Source organism: Rhea americana, unplaced genomic scaffold (assembly GCF_003343005.1).
Source record: "Rhea americana isolate MKP2758 unplaced genomic scaffold, rheAme1 scaffold_4, whole genome shotgun sequence".
Taxonomy (NCBI): Eukaryota; Metazoa; Chordata; class Aves; order Rheiformes; family Rheidae; genus Rhea; species Rhea americana.
The window spans coordinates 4291839-4309219 of record NW_028186534.1 but is presented as its reverse complement, the minus strand read 5'-3'; the positions used below and the strand labels follow the sequence as shown (position 1 = coordinate 4309219).

Genomic DNA, 17381 nt, shown 5'->3' with positions numbered 1-17381 from the left:
CTGATTCACACATGATGGACAAGGGGGTTACATTACTTGCTACAGCTCTCTCTAATGCCTTTTCCAATGGGGCCCTGATCCTTTTGAGGTTATTTATTTGGGTGCCATAGCAAGCGAGAAAGAACAGTTTTGAAAGTTACTTAGAGATTCATCCAAGCCCCGAGAGTTAAAATGTTTTCACAGCAAGGATTAACTGGCCAGCTCAGCAGAAATCCTAAAGCTGAATCTTATTGGTAGATGCATTTATTTACATAGAAATAAATATGCACAGTTGCAATATTTGCTTGCACTGTATCTTCCTTTGCAAGATGAGTAGGATTTGCCGACTGTCCATGTTCTTGCCCAGTGGACACAGCCAGCCGACTGTCTTCACTCTGCTCTACCAACAGGCAACAGTGTGTCACAGACTGTGTTTAATGTCTGAAGGGCTCTGGCTCTTGGAGTCCTTCCAGTCCGACCCCAGCTTGAAATGGGGAGTACGTGTTCTACATAGATCACTAGATCCAAGAGTGGCTGGAGAGAAGAGAAGGCAGGTAATCTAGTCCCCCAAAATGTAAACACTTTTTTTTATTTAATGCCTTTCACTAATCACAAGGTATTTTTCCCCAACCCCAACCCCCAAACCCAAGATGGCAGCATAAGGCACCGTGTAGACACATGCACAGTCCACATACCATCTATATAAGATTTAAAAACACAGCTATAGTTCTTACCAACAATCCCATGTGTCATCATTATTAATGTACACAATATGATTTAWCTCCAGAGTCTGTCCAGGAGAACTGAACGATTAATTTAGAATGGCAGGACTTTCCCCACTCACCCACCCCAAAAAGCCAGATTAAAAACACAGGTACAGAGCTTAATACCAGAGTAATGAGATTAGTTCATAAATTAAAAAATACAAAAAACCCCCACAAAAACAACAACAAAAAAATGGTTTCACTCTTATTTTCAGAAGGTCCCATGTGATGTGATGTATTGTGCACAGAGCATGCTCAGATTCCTTACTATGTCCTCTTCCCCCTTCAAGGAAAACTGACAGGCAGACCCCCAAATTCCTAGTCTTTTGTGTTTGTCATTGATGCTGAAAAGGCATTTACAGCTCTATGCGTCCAGCTTAACCATAGACCTGCAGGATCCCCAGTGGGTTATCTGAAGACTTTTCCTCTGTTCAAAGGAAGAAAGACTTGATACAATGTTCTTTGGCTGCAAGTTCTTAAAGGCTTCCACTGAAACAGTTCTCCTTCAAAAAAAGAAAAGCTGCAGTTGCTGTGGGATTTTTTTTTTTTTTTTTAATAAGAATGCTGAGGAATAGGTGGAACCGATGTAATAGTTTCGAGTGAAGCCCTCACAGTGCTAAGATGTTTGGGTCTGCTACAAATATTCAAGTTCCAAGGCGTGCCGAAGAGCTTCCAGGTCAGCATGACAAGAGATTCTCCAGAATGGCATGTTGTGCTAGAGTGAAACCAAAAGAGGGGTGTTTTTTTTTCGGTTTGTTTTTATTTTTATACTGAGAGCAAAATAACTTTCCTAGTTTGCACCCTCAGGAACAGAGCTTTGTACTTGGGCCACTGAGTTGTCACACCACTACGGCCAAAGAGGCTCGTTTTAGAGAGGAAGGGAGGGAAGGAGAAGTTTCTGTCTGCTAAGTTTCTCCCATGCAGAGAGGAAAACAGATCCTCCATAGTTTGGGAGCACCCTGCTTCAGAAATGTTGGATGCGGACCTAGTTTTTGACTGTACTATCTACTAAGCTTTACCCCTTTTTTTTTTTTCCTGGATTAATTAGGAATGTTTCTAGAATTACAGCRCTGCTAGAAACAATTTCCATGCCACTTAGTGATGTTTTGTCTACAGTAATAAGCTATATAAGACTCTTCAAAGACTCCAGAAAGTGTCATAACCCTTCCCTATAACATATACTCCAATGCTGGCCTATTTACTACTAATGAAAGATGTTTAATGCTTCACAGACAAGTAAAGAGCGTATATATAAGAATTACAAAATAAAAACTGAAATGTAAGCAAAAGCTATATCATACAAAATGCTTTCTAAGAATTAATTYCCAAGTTAAATGGAACAGTAGTTCATACTGCATTTTCTGGAAATGTAGAAACTGGTATCGTTGCTCAGAGCAACCGTTCATTAAATGTACTATACTGCTGCCTCACAGAAAGAAAGGTGCAGTAGGTTTATATGATAACCTCTCTTCAAGAAAGTCTCGTAATTCCCACTTTTAAAAAAGACCCTTATGTACTTCCCCAGCCTACCTGTTTTTCAAATCAGATTTACTATGTCAAACCTGGAGTCATATATGCAAATGTCCAAGTTCTAATCAGTCAGTTCCTCTTGAAATGTCTCTGGTGTCTGGATTAAATTTGGAAAGGTCAACTATCTGTGCCCTACATCTTCTTTATAGTATCTTGCTTCTGTTCAGGAAAATTGTGTATATGCTCTTGGAAAACAAGGCTTGCATCTGAAAAGAGGAGGAAGTATCAGCTTTTTGTGAGTGCTACGAAATGACTAAGGTTCAGTCACACAGGGAATTTGAGATAGAAACAGTAATCTAGTACAGTATTACCAGGACTCTAACAACAGCTCTGATCTGCATGTAGAATTTGTAACAACATTTGGGACTTTGATTTTTCTTAGCCTCCTCCCAAAAAAGTGGTATCGGTATGGTCAGTGATATGTATGCAGTTAATCAGCACATGTTACTTGCCTTCTATTGTGGGAATAATTTAATATTTTTCTTTTTTAATCACTAAATAATTCAACTATAAACATACTGCCTCAGATAAACAGCCTGGATAAAGCTTTAGACAATAAATATGTATTTCCTAGATAGATGATTCTGATGAAGGAAGATTCTTTTCCAAGTGTACCTACCTGTGTAGAAAACTCCAGATGGTTCCAGATGTTTGTTTTACAGAGTGGCTGTTTGTCTGTTTACACTCCTCTAATGTTTAAATACAATTCAAATGTCCCTCTGGTATGCTGCCTATCAGTAAACAAATATTCCTTGAAGCTATTTATCAGTGTGTGTAGAGCTAGCAAACAAATACAGACATCTGAAGTGACTGGAATCCATTGCTCCGTAATTTCATTTTAGAGGGGAAAAGTTACTTCCTTCTCCCTCCTCCTTCCCTGGCGGTTATTAAATTCCTCCCATTAAATTATCTATTTTTCTTTCTTTAAAGAGGAGAAAACTTCGCCTCCCAGCCACTCCTGTTGTTCAGCTTTTACCGATTTATCACTCATCAGACAGGTGAAGAAAAATGACCCACTAAAATGGAGATACTATCAGTGCTGTCAGCAAAACAGTGAAAGGCTCTTTGCCTTTTTTTCTGTGTGTGTGTATAAAGCTCAGGTGTGTAGCAGCCTTGACTAATGATTGTCATCAATCAAATGAGGCGACAGCCCAGCAAAGAATGTGCTCCATTAATGGGAGAGCTGCTTAGGCCAGGAGACACAAGCAAGAGAGCTCCTGAAATCCTGCCTATAGAAGATTATTGAACCTTCCCACTTCTTCATACTGCCAGAGAGCCTGGCAGCCTTTGATGCAGTCATGTTCACTGACCCACTACCTTTGAAGTATGGCACTGGGCTGTCAAAAGCAGCAGGCTATTATCACTTCATTCCCAGTCAGGCATTTTTGGCTTCTTCTCTAAGGACTTCTTAACCCTTCATGAACTACAGAACCATCTACAGATCTGGCTAATTCTCAAAAAGGAGTTTTATTGTCACTGTTGACAAGAGGAAATAAATATATAAAAAAGGGTTTCTGCTGCTTTAAAGATGACTTGGGATACAATTCTGGGGACAGAACAGGTGCTTATCACCTTGCCTGCTGGGATCCCTTTCTCCCTGGGCTTGTGCACCCAGTGGGACTACCTTGCTTGGCAAATGCTTGCAGGATCCTCATTCAGAATGGCATGTCAGGTCCTCCAGCACAAAATTCAGATGCACAGTTAAGTTGCTGTGGTAAAATTATCATACGTCACCTGATCTGCAACAGACATCTGGGTGCCTATCAGAAAATTAATCGGTTTGTTGGAGATGAGGTTTGTGCAGAGTTGATATGAGAATCTCACTTTAAGTGCAATACTCATTGCATACTGAGCAAATGCAGCTCAGTTCTGCAGTCACACCAGGAGCACAAAACCCAGGATGCACAAAGTCATCCTATCCTGCAAATGATGCTTTCCACAAACAAATTGTATTCCCATCTCAGTAAAGTCAAGTAAATGCAGATTCCAGGTAGTCTGTATTCTAAAGATTAGGAACTGAAAGCTCTGGCAGTTCAGTTCTCACATCTTACAACTCAGTTGATGTATATGACTCCCTTCTTTCCAGTCTTTGGTCTTTCCTCTCCATATTTTTCTACTACTCTTGAGTTTCCTTGATACACTGATATCCCTGGTATATGTCTGACAGYATTCCCTAATGCATCTCTAAAATCTCTTTTCCCACTAAATCACTGTAACCAGAAAGCCTTTGGTCTCAAATTTTGCTCTTAYCTCCTCCAAGCTCTGCTGTTGCAGCTTCTTTCCTCTTACAGTCTATCCCCAAAAAAGAAGCTTCAGCTGATCCCTAAAAATATGGTTCAAGTTTCCCAATGAGTGGACTGTGGATACTAATAACCTCAATGGGATGCGCAAATAARTCCATTTAATTATTTCTAAGCCTACCAATGTCAGTGGGACACATCTGTTTAGAGAGCAGGAAGCGTTACTAAAACTTTTGGTTTGTTATTCCTGACCATAATGCTTTCAGAGCCTTCTACTTCGCATTCAATGCACCTTCCTTTTTCATTTTGGTTGTGAAATTAATCACATTGGCCCACAAATCATTAATAAAGGCAGCAACTCAGTATTATAATGTCCCTTTGATATTTACTCAAATAACTTTTAGCCCTATGTCCATACTGAGTCATATATGTGTGTGTGTATATATGTGTGTGTGTGTGTATATGTATACATGTGTGTGTGCATATATATACACACATACATATATATATATATCACTCAAAAAAAAGAGTTTGGAATTTATAGAAATAATGTGTATAGACCAGAAGTTGACCCTGCTTGCTGGTCTGAGATCACACACATGGAGTTTTCCTTTTCATATGTTCAAAGTCATCTTTATTAAGCAAGAATGAGTCCTGGAACACGTGGCAGTAGAGGGACTACCTGAAAAATTGCACTAGCTGCCAAGGTGCGGAGATTTACAGTAAGAAATTTCTCACAAGGTTGTTATTTTGCATATGATGAAATGAGACCAACTGTAAACTGCTTCAAAGGGAAGGTGTTTCATTAAAAGCTTAAATAAAGAAAGGGCCACCGAAATGAAAACTTGGAAGACTCCAGGATGGCATCCACAAACTGTACCTTTTTTGCTCCCTGTTCCTCTTCAACACCATCTCCTATTACAATATACACGGCTTTTCTTCCAAACCTTTGCATTATTCTTTCAAAACAGCTCTCTTTCCCTGAGCAACAGAAGAGAAGACACATTTGTTACCTGGGTACAGGTTGGGCTGGCACTCAGCTACTGCAACTGCAGCTGGGACCTAAAATAAACTCTAACTATTAAACTCCTGAATTGCCTCTATATTTGTCATTTTCTGTTGAAATTAGTACCTAACTGAACCTCCAGCTGAGATGGAGTCTCTGCATCTCATGAGAGCCACCAGCACTTCCTTTATCAGTTGAGGACTTCCAAGTGCTGCTGGAAGTTTTCCATAAGCTATGCGACATCTGACGCTTTGCTTACACCCACAGTTGGTAGAATGATGCGACAGTCGTGGCATTCAGTTTTGAGAGTCCTTTTCTGTTCATTCCAGTTGTATCCAATCCTGCCAGTATTTAGCACTCACACAATTCTTCATAAAGCTCATTCAGCTCAGTCCACCCCTTTCCCTTAGTAACACGGATCCCAACTGTGTTTCTGTAACAGGTTGAACCAGGCTGTCTTCCTCCTAGCTAGGTGCAATAGGACATCCCATATGCCTGAGGCGCTCCAAAAGATGTCTGTCTTTCAGGCTCTCTTCCCCATGGAGACATTCAGGAAGACTTAGATTTTCTTCAATCTCTATCTGTACTAGCTTAAGCATGAGCAGTCAGGCTGTGAATTACGGATGTGTAAACAGTGCCAAAAATAATGTAATCATTTGGACAGACATGCCCGATTCAGGGACAAAACTTCAATTAATCATTGGCTGGGGCCTTACTTACTTTGCTCTTACCTGTTTTTGTTGCACTGTAAATGTTTTCAATAGGAAAGACAGTGCCCAGTCCATAGAGAAGCACTTTAGCAAGAGCTGGTATAAGCTGAGTCGTGGTGACCAACACGTTCACACAGTTAGACCTAGAAAACAAAAATGTTTGTAACAGTGGCAATTGCTGTTTCTTTCTTCTACTCTGAGCTGAAAGATGGCAGGAAGCAAATGTCTCCTGCAACTGGAAGGAAGTTCCCAAGCCATTGCAGATTTTGCAGCTCAGGGCAGACATCTTGAGTACTGGCCACGTCTCTTTAACGTTAGTGGAATGGAAAAAAAAGAAAACAAACCCATGAAACAAAAGAGCAGCGATGCAGCCTTACTGCATGCACGCCAGGCTCTATTCTGTGGGAATTTAAACACCACGTAGTAATGTCCATGCTGTGTTCTTTGAATGAACGTGTTCAGGCATGGAAGGGCCCTTTTCTTGCTTTCCTAGTCTCCTGTAAATCTGCCCATGTGACAGGTGTGTCACAAATGATGTAGCCAAAGACAGGCAGGAAAAAGGGCTGCTTTTTCTTTTGCTCACCCCAACCCGTGATAATACAAGTCTGGCAAACACGTGCAGACAGGCCTCCCACAGGTTACACCAGCAAAGTCCCATAAATGTGTCTCAATTTGTTTAGATGGGGGAAAGAAGGGAAGCAAAAGAGATCCTAGATCAAGCCTGTAGGCAATTCTTTAAGCTGTTCTTACCGGGAATGTATCAAATTCAGAGCCTTCAGAGCGTGTGTGAGCCACAGATCAGTCAGCGCTTCAAGTTCTGCTCTCAACTGCAGCCAGGTTTCCCTCTTGGGAGCACCTATTAAACCTGCAAGCAGGGAAGCATCTTTTGTAGCCGCCGAGAAAGGGAGTTGCATGGCTTCGTATGCCAGTGGCCTCCTGCTCTCCCCCGGCTGTGTTCAGCATGCCCAGCCATTCCCACTGCCCTTCTCCCGTTCCTGGGGTGGGAGCTGCTTCCCTCTGCCTCGGGGTGGGGGGGCTCTGCCCTGCCCAGTGGGAAGTGCCCACCACAGCACCCTCTTACAGTACCGCCCAAGACTTTCTCCTGCTCGGTTTCCTTCCACCCTGCGGGAATGGTAACAGCTATCAGCAGTCTGCAGGGCCACGTTAAAAGACCTTTCTTGGGATGCCCGCTGAACTCATGGTGAAACGAGCCAGAGGACTAATGAGCGGCTAATGAGCAGTGTGGAGAGGTTTGTGGCCTGAGGTGAGGGACATAGGGAGCTGGGAAGGAACTGCTTCTACTGTTATGCTGTGCACTGTTTCCAGTTGTGCAGAGAGGCTATTCCTCCTAAAAAAAGGCTGCAGAGGTATTCTTGCTTTTACTTCTTTGCCTATCTAGTCACAGACCTGGCAATAACGTTCCAAACCCAGCAAAGAACTTATGAAGAACTAGCTGCAACTAGCTGGAAAAAAGTAACCTAGGACATCCTGTTACCTGGTGATACTGCTTTGGGGAAGTTAAAAACAGGCAGTTATGCCACARGAACACCTACAGAGAGAGATAAGCCATGAGCGCTTCTGTGGAGAAAGCACAGTATCTAGTTCTGGACTGTCTGCGTGTTTACTAAGCATTGTGGAAAACAGGGAAAGGTTGCTTCCCTGCAAAGAGATTCTAAAATAAAGCCTCACGCTCAGACTTTGGTCCTTCTACAACCCCTGTACTGGGTAGTTTAGCTTACCTCCTGCAAAGCCCATACGGAACGCTTATTTAAGGCTAATGGCTGAAATACTTGCTCAGCCTGGTGTGAAATGTTCTGATTCGGCTGCTCCCCGCGCCTCCTCTGGAGCGTGTCCCTAGCAGGACGGGGTCAGGGGGATTTTGGAAGATAAAAGGCCCGCTGGGTGCCCGGCAGAGCACACTTACCGCCTACGTTGTTTTTGTAGGTGTTGTACATCTCCTTCACCCGACGGTAGCGGAATGCTAATTTCCTCATCCAGTCGACTCCCCCGTGAACGCCGGAGCCCAGGCACAGGTTCGCGCTGGCCGCTGAACTGTGAAAGCCGTCTGCTGAGAAGTTGTACGTGCTGCGAGAGGCAGGAGGCAAGGGGACGAGGTCAGGGCAATTACAGGCGACGCGGCTCCAGCAGGGAGCGGCAGCAGTCGGAAAGAAATGTGGCGACAATCGGCAGCAGAGATGCACACAGGAACGCTGCACAGAAGCAGAGTTCACCTCTGTTGCCTCTTGGGCATCTGCTGCTAACATTCACAGTGTCATACGTACATCTGCACGTGCGAGAAAGTGCTGGGTTTATTTTACAGAAGTCACTGTGAGAGTGGACTCCTCATCAGTTCAGCCCCAAATCTGCGTAAATACCCACACCCGTGAAGGACCCTCCTTGTTTTCATTCTGGGCAGACTGCTGAAGGAAGCACATGGGGAAATGGCCTAGGAGAATATTTTACCTAATGTAAACTCTCTAGTGCATAATTTCTTGTTTGCTACTAGAACAGCCAAAGGATCAGAAAGGAATATGCTGGCCTATTATTTTCTTAAACTTGAATAATTTATTGCCATAGCTAAGAAGTCAACTGGATTGCCAGAACTGTGGTTCTCTATAGTTCTTAGTGTCCTCTCTGAAACCAAAGACAACCAGCACAGTTACTACCACAGTTTAAAAAAACGATTTTAACATAAATACGATGCATAGCATTGAGCGCTCTCTGATAGCTCTGAGGTTCTCTGGACTACAAAACACAAAATCCTGACTGCCCTCAGGTCACGGAAACACCTCACCTGCCTCTCGTCCGGGCTGCTAAGGTACCTGCAGAGATACTCAAATCCTAAAGGAGAAAATTCTGGTGTTACCTTTCTGACCACGTGGCTATGTTGTTAAATAAGCTCTGAATATATTAGAGCAAGGAAAGAAAAAAAAAGGGAGAAAAGAAAAGGAATGAGCTAGGGAAGTCTTGACTGCCTGCCGCATGGGACTGTACAAACCTGAGCTGACAGCTCAAAGCACTCCCCCGTAATTACCCCTATGGGTGGGGGCAACTGGCAGCTGCACAAACCCCAGGACTAGCACTTTTTTCCAAAGGAATCAATGCCGCCTTCTCCTGGCATTCCTCCCAGCTGGCCCTTTCTCCATGCCAGCACAAGCATCTCCTCAGCACCGGCTCCAGGCACAGGTGGCTCCAGGCCACCGACCCTGCGCTGGGCTGAGCATTCGCGCAAACTCGGTGAGTCTCTCTCGGACACCGCAAGCGCTGGAGCCGGAGCGAGGGCCGGGGCGGAGGGGCTGGGCGCTGCCGCCGGCCCTTCCCCGCGCAGCTCCGTGCGCCCACGGACCCGCGGCGCGGCCGCGCGCTGCCTGTGACCGCACGAGCAGCCGGTGCCCGTACGCTCCCATCCTCATTTACTGCACAGTAATTTCGCCTTCCAGAAAGCCCCGAGGCCACTTTATTTCCGTATTAGAGAATTCAAGTAAGAGTTTAACATACTTAGCATACTTCATTTCCCGCACAGACAAGCCGTAAGCAGCTAAGAAGCACTTTTGAAATTACTGCAACCATTTAGGTCAGGGTTTGTCACAGGATCTAAGAGCTGCTGTCAGATAACGGCTTTTTTCTCTCACTCAGCATGGGCAAGTGCAGTGATTTATTTGACGGAAAACTGGAATTATTGTTTTAATCAATGGCTGAGCAGATACCCAGACTCGGCCTCTCGCAGGCCGCTGGAGCCAGCAGAAGTGCACACAAGACAGGCGGGCTCAGCGCATCGCACAGCACAGACCAGCACTTGTCACGCTCGCACCCCAGTGACGCTCTCTGCAGGAGGAAAAGTCTTTTCCCTAAAACACTTACGATTTCTGTGCGTCTCCTGTACCAATTTATATAACCAATTTTTATACCATTTATACAACCATCTATAAAAGCACAAATCATAAAGCTCCATATAAGCTCTGCACGTCTCATTCCTGCACCAGCGACCACGATGTTGCAGGAAATATTTTTGGGAAAGGACAAGTTCCTACCACTAACAGCAACCCAGCTTGGCAAGGTCCCCGACCCTTACTACTACACCCATTCATTACAGATTGGACAGGGATAAACATTTCACTCTGGTGTGGGAATGCACCTGATTCTTTTTGCAAAATTTGCTTGAAAATAGACTATGATGTTCATATTAGATTGTGCTTTTATTTTAGCTTTGTGCTTATATTGTTTATTTTCTGCTTTCCCATACCTTCCCATACCCTTACCACGGGGTACGAACATGACATGCCTCTGAGGCTCCGGCACAGTTGGAAATGGTCTGACCACACCTGTGCCAACTGGCAGGCCAAAGCATACCAGGAACTGATGCAGTCAGACTTTAGTTCAACCTAATTTTAAACATATTTCCCAAGATGGTTCAAAGCCCAGAATGGTCAGGGCTTGACAGTAGGCACCAGCATATGAAAGTGCATAAGAGGACTTTGTGCTCCTGGTTGCTTAAACATTGCAGACAGTATGGAGCCAGGAAGGGGAGAGGGCACGTGGCCGAGAACATTATTTTCCATCACTGGTGAACCCCCTGCTATTCTCAAACAGCTGGGGACTACCTGACCTGCCACTTCCGGGCTGGAGATCCCGTACCTTAGATCTTGACCGTTATCGTCTGATGACACATCATCTATGTGGATCTGGTCACAGTCCTGAGAAGTGTATGAAAAAAAGTACATTAAGAAGTAAATGCTTTGAACAAAAATCTGCAAGAACATGTTTCATGTAATGAAAAATGACTTTAAGGGTATTATTGAGAAGAGAAAGCCTTACACGTTGCCAATACTGCCTAGCATAGTCCAGCCACTTAATTGTTATGAACAAGTATCACACAGAGCTTGCACAAAACATGAACAGAAACAGTGTGTGTGACCAATGGTTATCTAAGGACACAACGGCTCTTGAGCAACACAGTAAGTGAAACTACTTCCTACACAGACTGAAGTGAGAGAGATGCTTGCATTTTAGCTAGGAAAACTGTGGGGTTTTTTATTTGCATGCATGATAAGGCATGGATCTGCCAGCCTCTCCCTCTAGGAGAAGAGTACGTTGGACAGGAGGTGTGTGCCCACATAATTTCAAGGGGAGATCTGTTCAACAGCAATTTCCAGAGATGCCTATCCTGCTGGTGTTTTCCAGCGCTTATGAGGTGCTCAGCACCCTTCGATGTGCCAAAGCACTCACGAAGGCATCTTTCATAGCCCCACTCCACAGGCAGAGCTAAGACACCATGTGTGGCAGCAATGAGGAAATACATGCACAGGAAATTTAAACTGAATATCTCCTCGGAGCTAAGCCCACATGAGGTATGCACCTGAGATCTTATCATCCAAAATTCTTCATTGTTCGCATGGTGGAGGCCTTACCTCAAAAACTTGAGATGTTATTTCCATGGTTTCTTTCCTTGACTTGACATTATGAGTAAAAAGGGAAAGATCAGGAAGCTTCCCCCAGCACCTCAATCTCCCTCCTCCATAACCCTTGCAGGTAAGGACATAACAGAAAGCCTTCAAGTTGATGAACACTATCCTTTGTTTTGGTTGATTTTTGAGGAAAATAAAAGCATGCTAGGTGCAGCAGACCTCTTAAGTTGGAACAACTGCGGCAAACCAACACCCACTGCCTTCACCACTTTCAACGCCCTGTAAACTACTGTTTGTATTACCCGCTTTACACAATGAGGAGTTTTATGAATTACTTTAAATTAGGCCCTTTCAAGAAAAAACCTAAAAAACAAAAAAAAACAAGCTTGGCATCCAAGGCACAATGTCACAGATAACTGTGATCTAGTTCTGTCCATAAACATGATATTTGCTGCAGCATTTATTTTAAACAATTCTCAAAAAAGACACTTAATTTTACCTTGGTCCTCTTATCAGTGCATCACTGGAAAATATATCCTGCATGAGTGGAGCCAAGTGGCAGCACAGCAGCTCTCTGTGGGCACCTCTCTCTCCCACATACCATTTTTACCCCTCTCTGCTGTTGAGAGCCATGCTGGGACCATGCCGATGCAGCCCACTCCCTTGCAGTTGCGCGGTGCAGAGCATTAAGCCACAGGAAAGGTATTTGCGGAGGGATCTGCTTTTCTCATTTGTGAATGAATTGTTCTGTACACTGAAGTGTGACAACAGTAGCTATCACATTTCTGACTTAATAAAATACCATGACATTTGGTGAGACGCTACCTCATAGTCCGGCGGCTGAGCCTATCATGTTACTGGGTGAAACACAGAGAAGCTGCTTAAAGGAAGAATGTGGACCGTGTTTTACTACTAGGTTACGAGACTAATTTTTCATTCTTGCAGAATTTCCTTGTAATCTCAGTGAGTGGGGAATCAGGGCAGGACACCTGGGCTGCCGAAGCGAAGGGCCAGCTTGTCGGAACGAAAGTCAGCCACGGGCCACAGCCCCGTCTCCACATCTGCTGGCTTTTTAAAATGATCCCCCAGGACCCCAGAGCTATGCGACGCGCGGCACATACAGCCTGCAGCCAAGCCGAGGGGGTAAGACCTCGGCCAACCCTCCCAGCCGGTGGACCCGAGCTGCTCGCAGTGCGGCGACGTTGCCAGGCCAGTCTCGACACATGACCTGCCCCTGCGGGCAGCCAGACTCACACGCCTCCCCCACAACAGGGAAGTGAGTGTGCGAATACCTGCTTTTCCAGCGAGTATTTGCTCATGTTCGGCAGCATGATCAGAGCCCTTTGCAGCAAACACCCTGTAGCAGACTGCAGCAACTTAATCTGCTGGAATTGTTGCAAGAGCAAGCACAGATGATGTGCTGGACGGGCACCTAAGTGCTACACAAGCGGGTGAATTAACAGGGCAAAAACACACATACGATTTGAATGCGTGATTTGGCAAATGCAGGAGGTCCTTGCTTGCCTGGGCTGTGTGGATAAAAACCTCCAGAATGGGGCAAAGCTTTTGTGCCTGCAGGCCCTGTGCTACAGGCATGCAGTGCTACATGACGGCTGGCCTGTGGCAAGGTTTGGTGCCTCTATTTTGTGTTACTGGGCAGCCAGACTACTAAGCTGTGCTTCAGCGAGCACAGGGATGAGGGGGACAAAAAACCCTAACCTAACCCCCACCCCAACCTCAAATCAGCTAGAAAAGCAGTCCAGCTTCTCAGTTGTTCAATTTTAGAGTTAACTCACCTGCAGAGAATCCCTTTTTGTGCCACTAGAGACCAAAATTGGCTGAAAAATCTCTGGGTTTGGGACGCCTTGTTCAGCAGCAGCCCTGAGCACAGCACTGTCGCTAGCCTGAGGGTTGGAGCGAGTCGCACATGAAATGTGCCTCTGTGCTGGGCTGCAACTCCACAAGAGGATGGCTTGAAGTAGGTTTGCTTACTGCTGATTTCCCTTATTGCATATATTCAAGACTCCTACTCCGGAGCACGGTAGAGAAATGCATCCAGCAGTGGYAGAAACCAGTGCCTGAATCTTCTCCAGGAAAACCCTGAAAGCACATGAACCCCTGGCTATCAACAGGTCCCAGGCAACAGGATGGCACTATGTGTGCAGCAAACACAGCTGAGCTTTGTGAAGCKCCAAGGGAGTTCTGCAAGTTCAAGGCATGGGGGGGAGGGAGGAGCAGAGGGGGACAGAGCCTGGCTCCTGTGCCCATTTCCTTCAGCTTTAAAGAGACAAGCTCTGGAAATGCCTGCTGTCAACTTGCCAGCCACTTGCTGAGCTGACAGTCTGCATCCATTACAATCATCCATCTTGCTTTTCTTAATTTTTCAGCRTGAGAGCAACAGCACAAAAGGCTGCCTACCATTTTCGTAGACAAGCTTCCTCTGCACTGCCATAGAGGAAAACTCTACTGCTCTCTCTAGTCTTGGCAAAACATTTAATTTGGTGGATTGCTCCACTACCTGACAGCTTCACTTCTGCATTAGGCAAGACCCACGTGGCTTTGATACAAAAAGGAATATTCCAGTGGGGGTTTCTCGCTTGGACTTCAAAGCTGAGACTTTGCTAAGATGTCACATCTTCACTGGACTCCAGAACATCACACAAGTACCGACAGGGCTGTGCAAATCCTGCTGCATCAATGCATGAACACTTCATCCTCATCAGGCACTTCCAGGGAATGCTTCAACAGGACTTCAACCCCTGGCAGCGCCTCCTGCTTTCCACAGCATGGAAAACTGCAGCCTACACAGTTAAGCCATTCTCTTATTGCTAAAAACAAGATTCTCCCCATCACACCTTTCCCCCAGGCTCTGTCTGTTGGGACCAGGGCCAGCTCCACTCTCAGCAGAGCAGGGAGGGTTCCCTGTGCTGCCCAGCTGCTGGAGGCTCTACAGATTTGTGCTAGAGAAACATTATGCTGTGTTTAATATTTCCTAGCAAGAGTCCTCATGCTCTGGTCTTGAATGGTGCAACTATCCTGCTGCCTTCTCATTRCAGCTTCTTTCCCTTGGCCCTTCCTGCACTTGCACGAGGTTGGGATACGGCCAGAAGGGGTTTCAGCCCTGTGCAGCCTCAGCTTATTGCGCCTGTACAGGTCAGCGTTACACCACATGATGGTGCTAACGTATACCGTAATCTCTGAGGGTCTAGAACTGCATCAACTTCTGTGCTGGCTTTTTTGTCCATTTCTCCCTTTTCTTAAGAATATCATCCATTGCAACTTCTTCAAGCCTAATAACACTTGGTGACATATGATCTTTAAATATCACTTAGTGAATGCTCCACCTTGAAAGACTTTCATTTATCATCCAAAAAGAAGGCATAGGATGGCTAGTGAACAGATATGGATGACTGCTTTGCTGTTGTTGCAAATTCTCCCAAGCAGAAATGGCCTTTTTTGGAAAGCAAAATTTTGCAGTGGACATTCACTTCTCAATTCTCCCTCATCCCTCATTTTTCCATTGAAAACATTCAGCTAAAAAGAAACCCACCTTCATTTGTTTTTGCCTTGAAAAACTCTACCAAGTACAAGCAAAAAGAGGAAACTGAAATTTTGAGTAAAAAAATGCTCTTCTCTTTCTAGCTATCAGGGCAATGCATACTTGTTAAGGATCATCATTTAAAACAGTGCTGGAGTTAAGATAAGGTTGTCTCATAAGGTGCTCTCGGTTGGTTTCTGCTCTGGCCGACTGGAACACGATCTTGTTCTCAAATGTTTTTCATTGTTTGAGCCATCCAGGTCCAGCACGCTGTTGTTCTCACTTTGAGGTGCCTGTGCTGCCACTTTACTTCCTCTGGCAAGTCCTTTAAGGTTATGTTGACCTTCCTACTCAGCTGCCCATTTTGTATTTCCTCCTTTTTTTAATAAAAGAAGGTAAGCTGATAAGACATTCCAGGAAATAGCAAAATTGCTTCTATTTGTCATGCTGCAACAAAATAGCACTAGCAATAGAAATGTCATTTAGCATCTTGGTAGCCCAATCTGCTCACAGAAGATGATCTTCAGCATTTTGGTGAATAGGTGTGACTTGCAGCACCTGGCTCTCCTCCTGTCTTGAATATGGTGCCCATATATTTTCATTTTTCTGAATGCTACTTGGAGAAGCAGTGCTAACTAAAATTTAGTTCTTCAGCAGCCTAGTTCTTACTCAGCTACCTAGGGCAGCTGGATGAAAAAGTCCCATTTCTCAGTGACTTTTTGTTTGGCTTTTGCTGCCTTAATATCTAGAAACCACAGAAGAAAAAAATCTCAAACCAACTTCTTRTAATTAACAGCTCTGCTTTGGTCCAGTGGTTAAAGAAGAACTTAAGAGGTCTTGGGAGACAAAACTGACCTAAGGACTCTGCTTCTAGCAGCCAAATTTGTTCCTGACTGACAAACATACAGAATTTAACTGAGGTCAGACAACTTGCTGCTTTACATTGTGTTTTGGAGTGATAAGTGAAGCCAGGAAAAAGCTTGTTTTAAAATAATTTCCACACTTAAATCCTTTACAAACAGGAGAAAAGTCTAAACTGGCAGAGGGTTTCTGAGGGGCGGCTTTGGGCAGGACACATTGAGATCTCACAGGTGAAAAGTGCCAGTTATATGTTAAATACTAGCGCTATTTATACAATGCCTTGGACACCCAAATAGTARCTTTCATCTGTCAGAGAAAGATTTTCGCTTTGCATCTTCTGTACCTTCCTCACCAAACCCTACTCTGAATAAAGCTGAGAGAGGAAAAAAAAGGCCTTTCAGGTACTACATACTTCAGACCATTTGTACTGGTTACCGAAGCACAGGGCTGCTCATCAGCCCTGTACAGAAGCTGCTCGCCACGGCATGCATGACTTTGCTCGGATTTGCACATACATTCAGAAAGGTTTTGGCTTTGTAGACGGTGCTGTCAGACCTAATCCTACCTGAGACAGGAAGGACTTTTTGCTCTTTCATGCAGAAACTCACCTCGTTTCCTCCTGTGTGTGAGTGGACCCTCTGCTCAGCCCCTCTGTGTGCAGAATAGAGCTCCCACAAGAACAGAGACCAGTTTTAAAACCTCTGCACTGGCTCATAGTTAATTGCTACTTGCCCCCTAGGATCTATCCTAATTTAACTTAATAAAATTATTAAATAGCAAATTTCAGGAGAAGCAGCTGCAATGTCCTCATTATTAGATTTAGTAAAACTGCCAAAAGCCATCATTGTTACTCGGTATTTAGAAAAATATTCCTTAACAGAATGAAGATGTCAAAGAGACACAGTGAAATATGCTTCCAATAAGCCAGCTAAAGCCCACTTCTTTGGGGTCACTAATGAAAGTTTCTTGGCTAGAAAAATAAGTTCATAGACCAGATGCAAATAATTAAAAAGAGAGATGTTAAATAAAATAAGCAGCTACATACCTCCAGGTCATTAAAGAACAGATGCGTATCTGCAAGGTTGAAGATCATTTCTTCCATCATAAGACCTATCCGCACAGATGTGGTAGTGTCCTGTTAGGGGAAAATTAGTTTTTTCCAATCATTTTGATTTTCCTTTTTTGGGAGGAAGGGGGTGTGGTGGGATGTCTTAGAGCAAACACAGGATYTACAGATTCCTGTTTCTGTGGATATGTTCATTAGAGCCATTTATTTCCTGAGTGAGTCTTAATGCCATTTTCCCACCCTTTCTTTTGCTCTCCTAGATAATCAAATTCTGTTCTTTCA

At 44.4% G+C, this 17381-nt stretch overlaps 1 protein-coding gene across 7 annotated transcripts in view; it reads right to left on the bottom strand.

The window, feature by feature from the left end:
- EYA2 (EYA transcriptional coactivator and phosphatase 2) overlaps window positions 1-17381 on the bottom strand; it is a 90892-nt gene continuing 73511 nt past the window's right edge. For 3 of the 7 annotated variants that reach the window (XM_085313996.1, XM_085313994.1, XM_085314000.1), the window contains exons 10-16: window positions 17079-17168; window positions 10865-10923; window positions 8154-8314; window positions 6980-7094; window positions 6251-6372; window positions 5394-5494; window positions 1-513 (exon numbers count right to left, since the gene is read on the bottom strand). In XM_085313996.1, the coding sequence (XP_085170122.1) occupies window positions 370-513; window positions 5394-5494; window positions 6251-6372; window positions 6980-7094; window positions 8154-8314; window positions 10865-10923; window positions 17079-17168 (792 nt within the window). In that variant the 3' untranslated portion in view covers window positions 1-369. Of the gene's footprint in view, window positions 1459-2128; window positions 2480-5393; window positions 5495-6250; window positions 6373-6979; window positions 7095-8153; window positions 8315-10864; window positions 10924-17078; window positions 17169-17381 lie in introns of those variants that run through there. The other 4 variants (XM_085313995.1, XM_085313997.1, XM_085313998.1 and 1 more) reach the window with 4 other exon arrangements.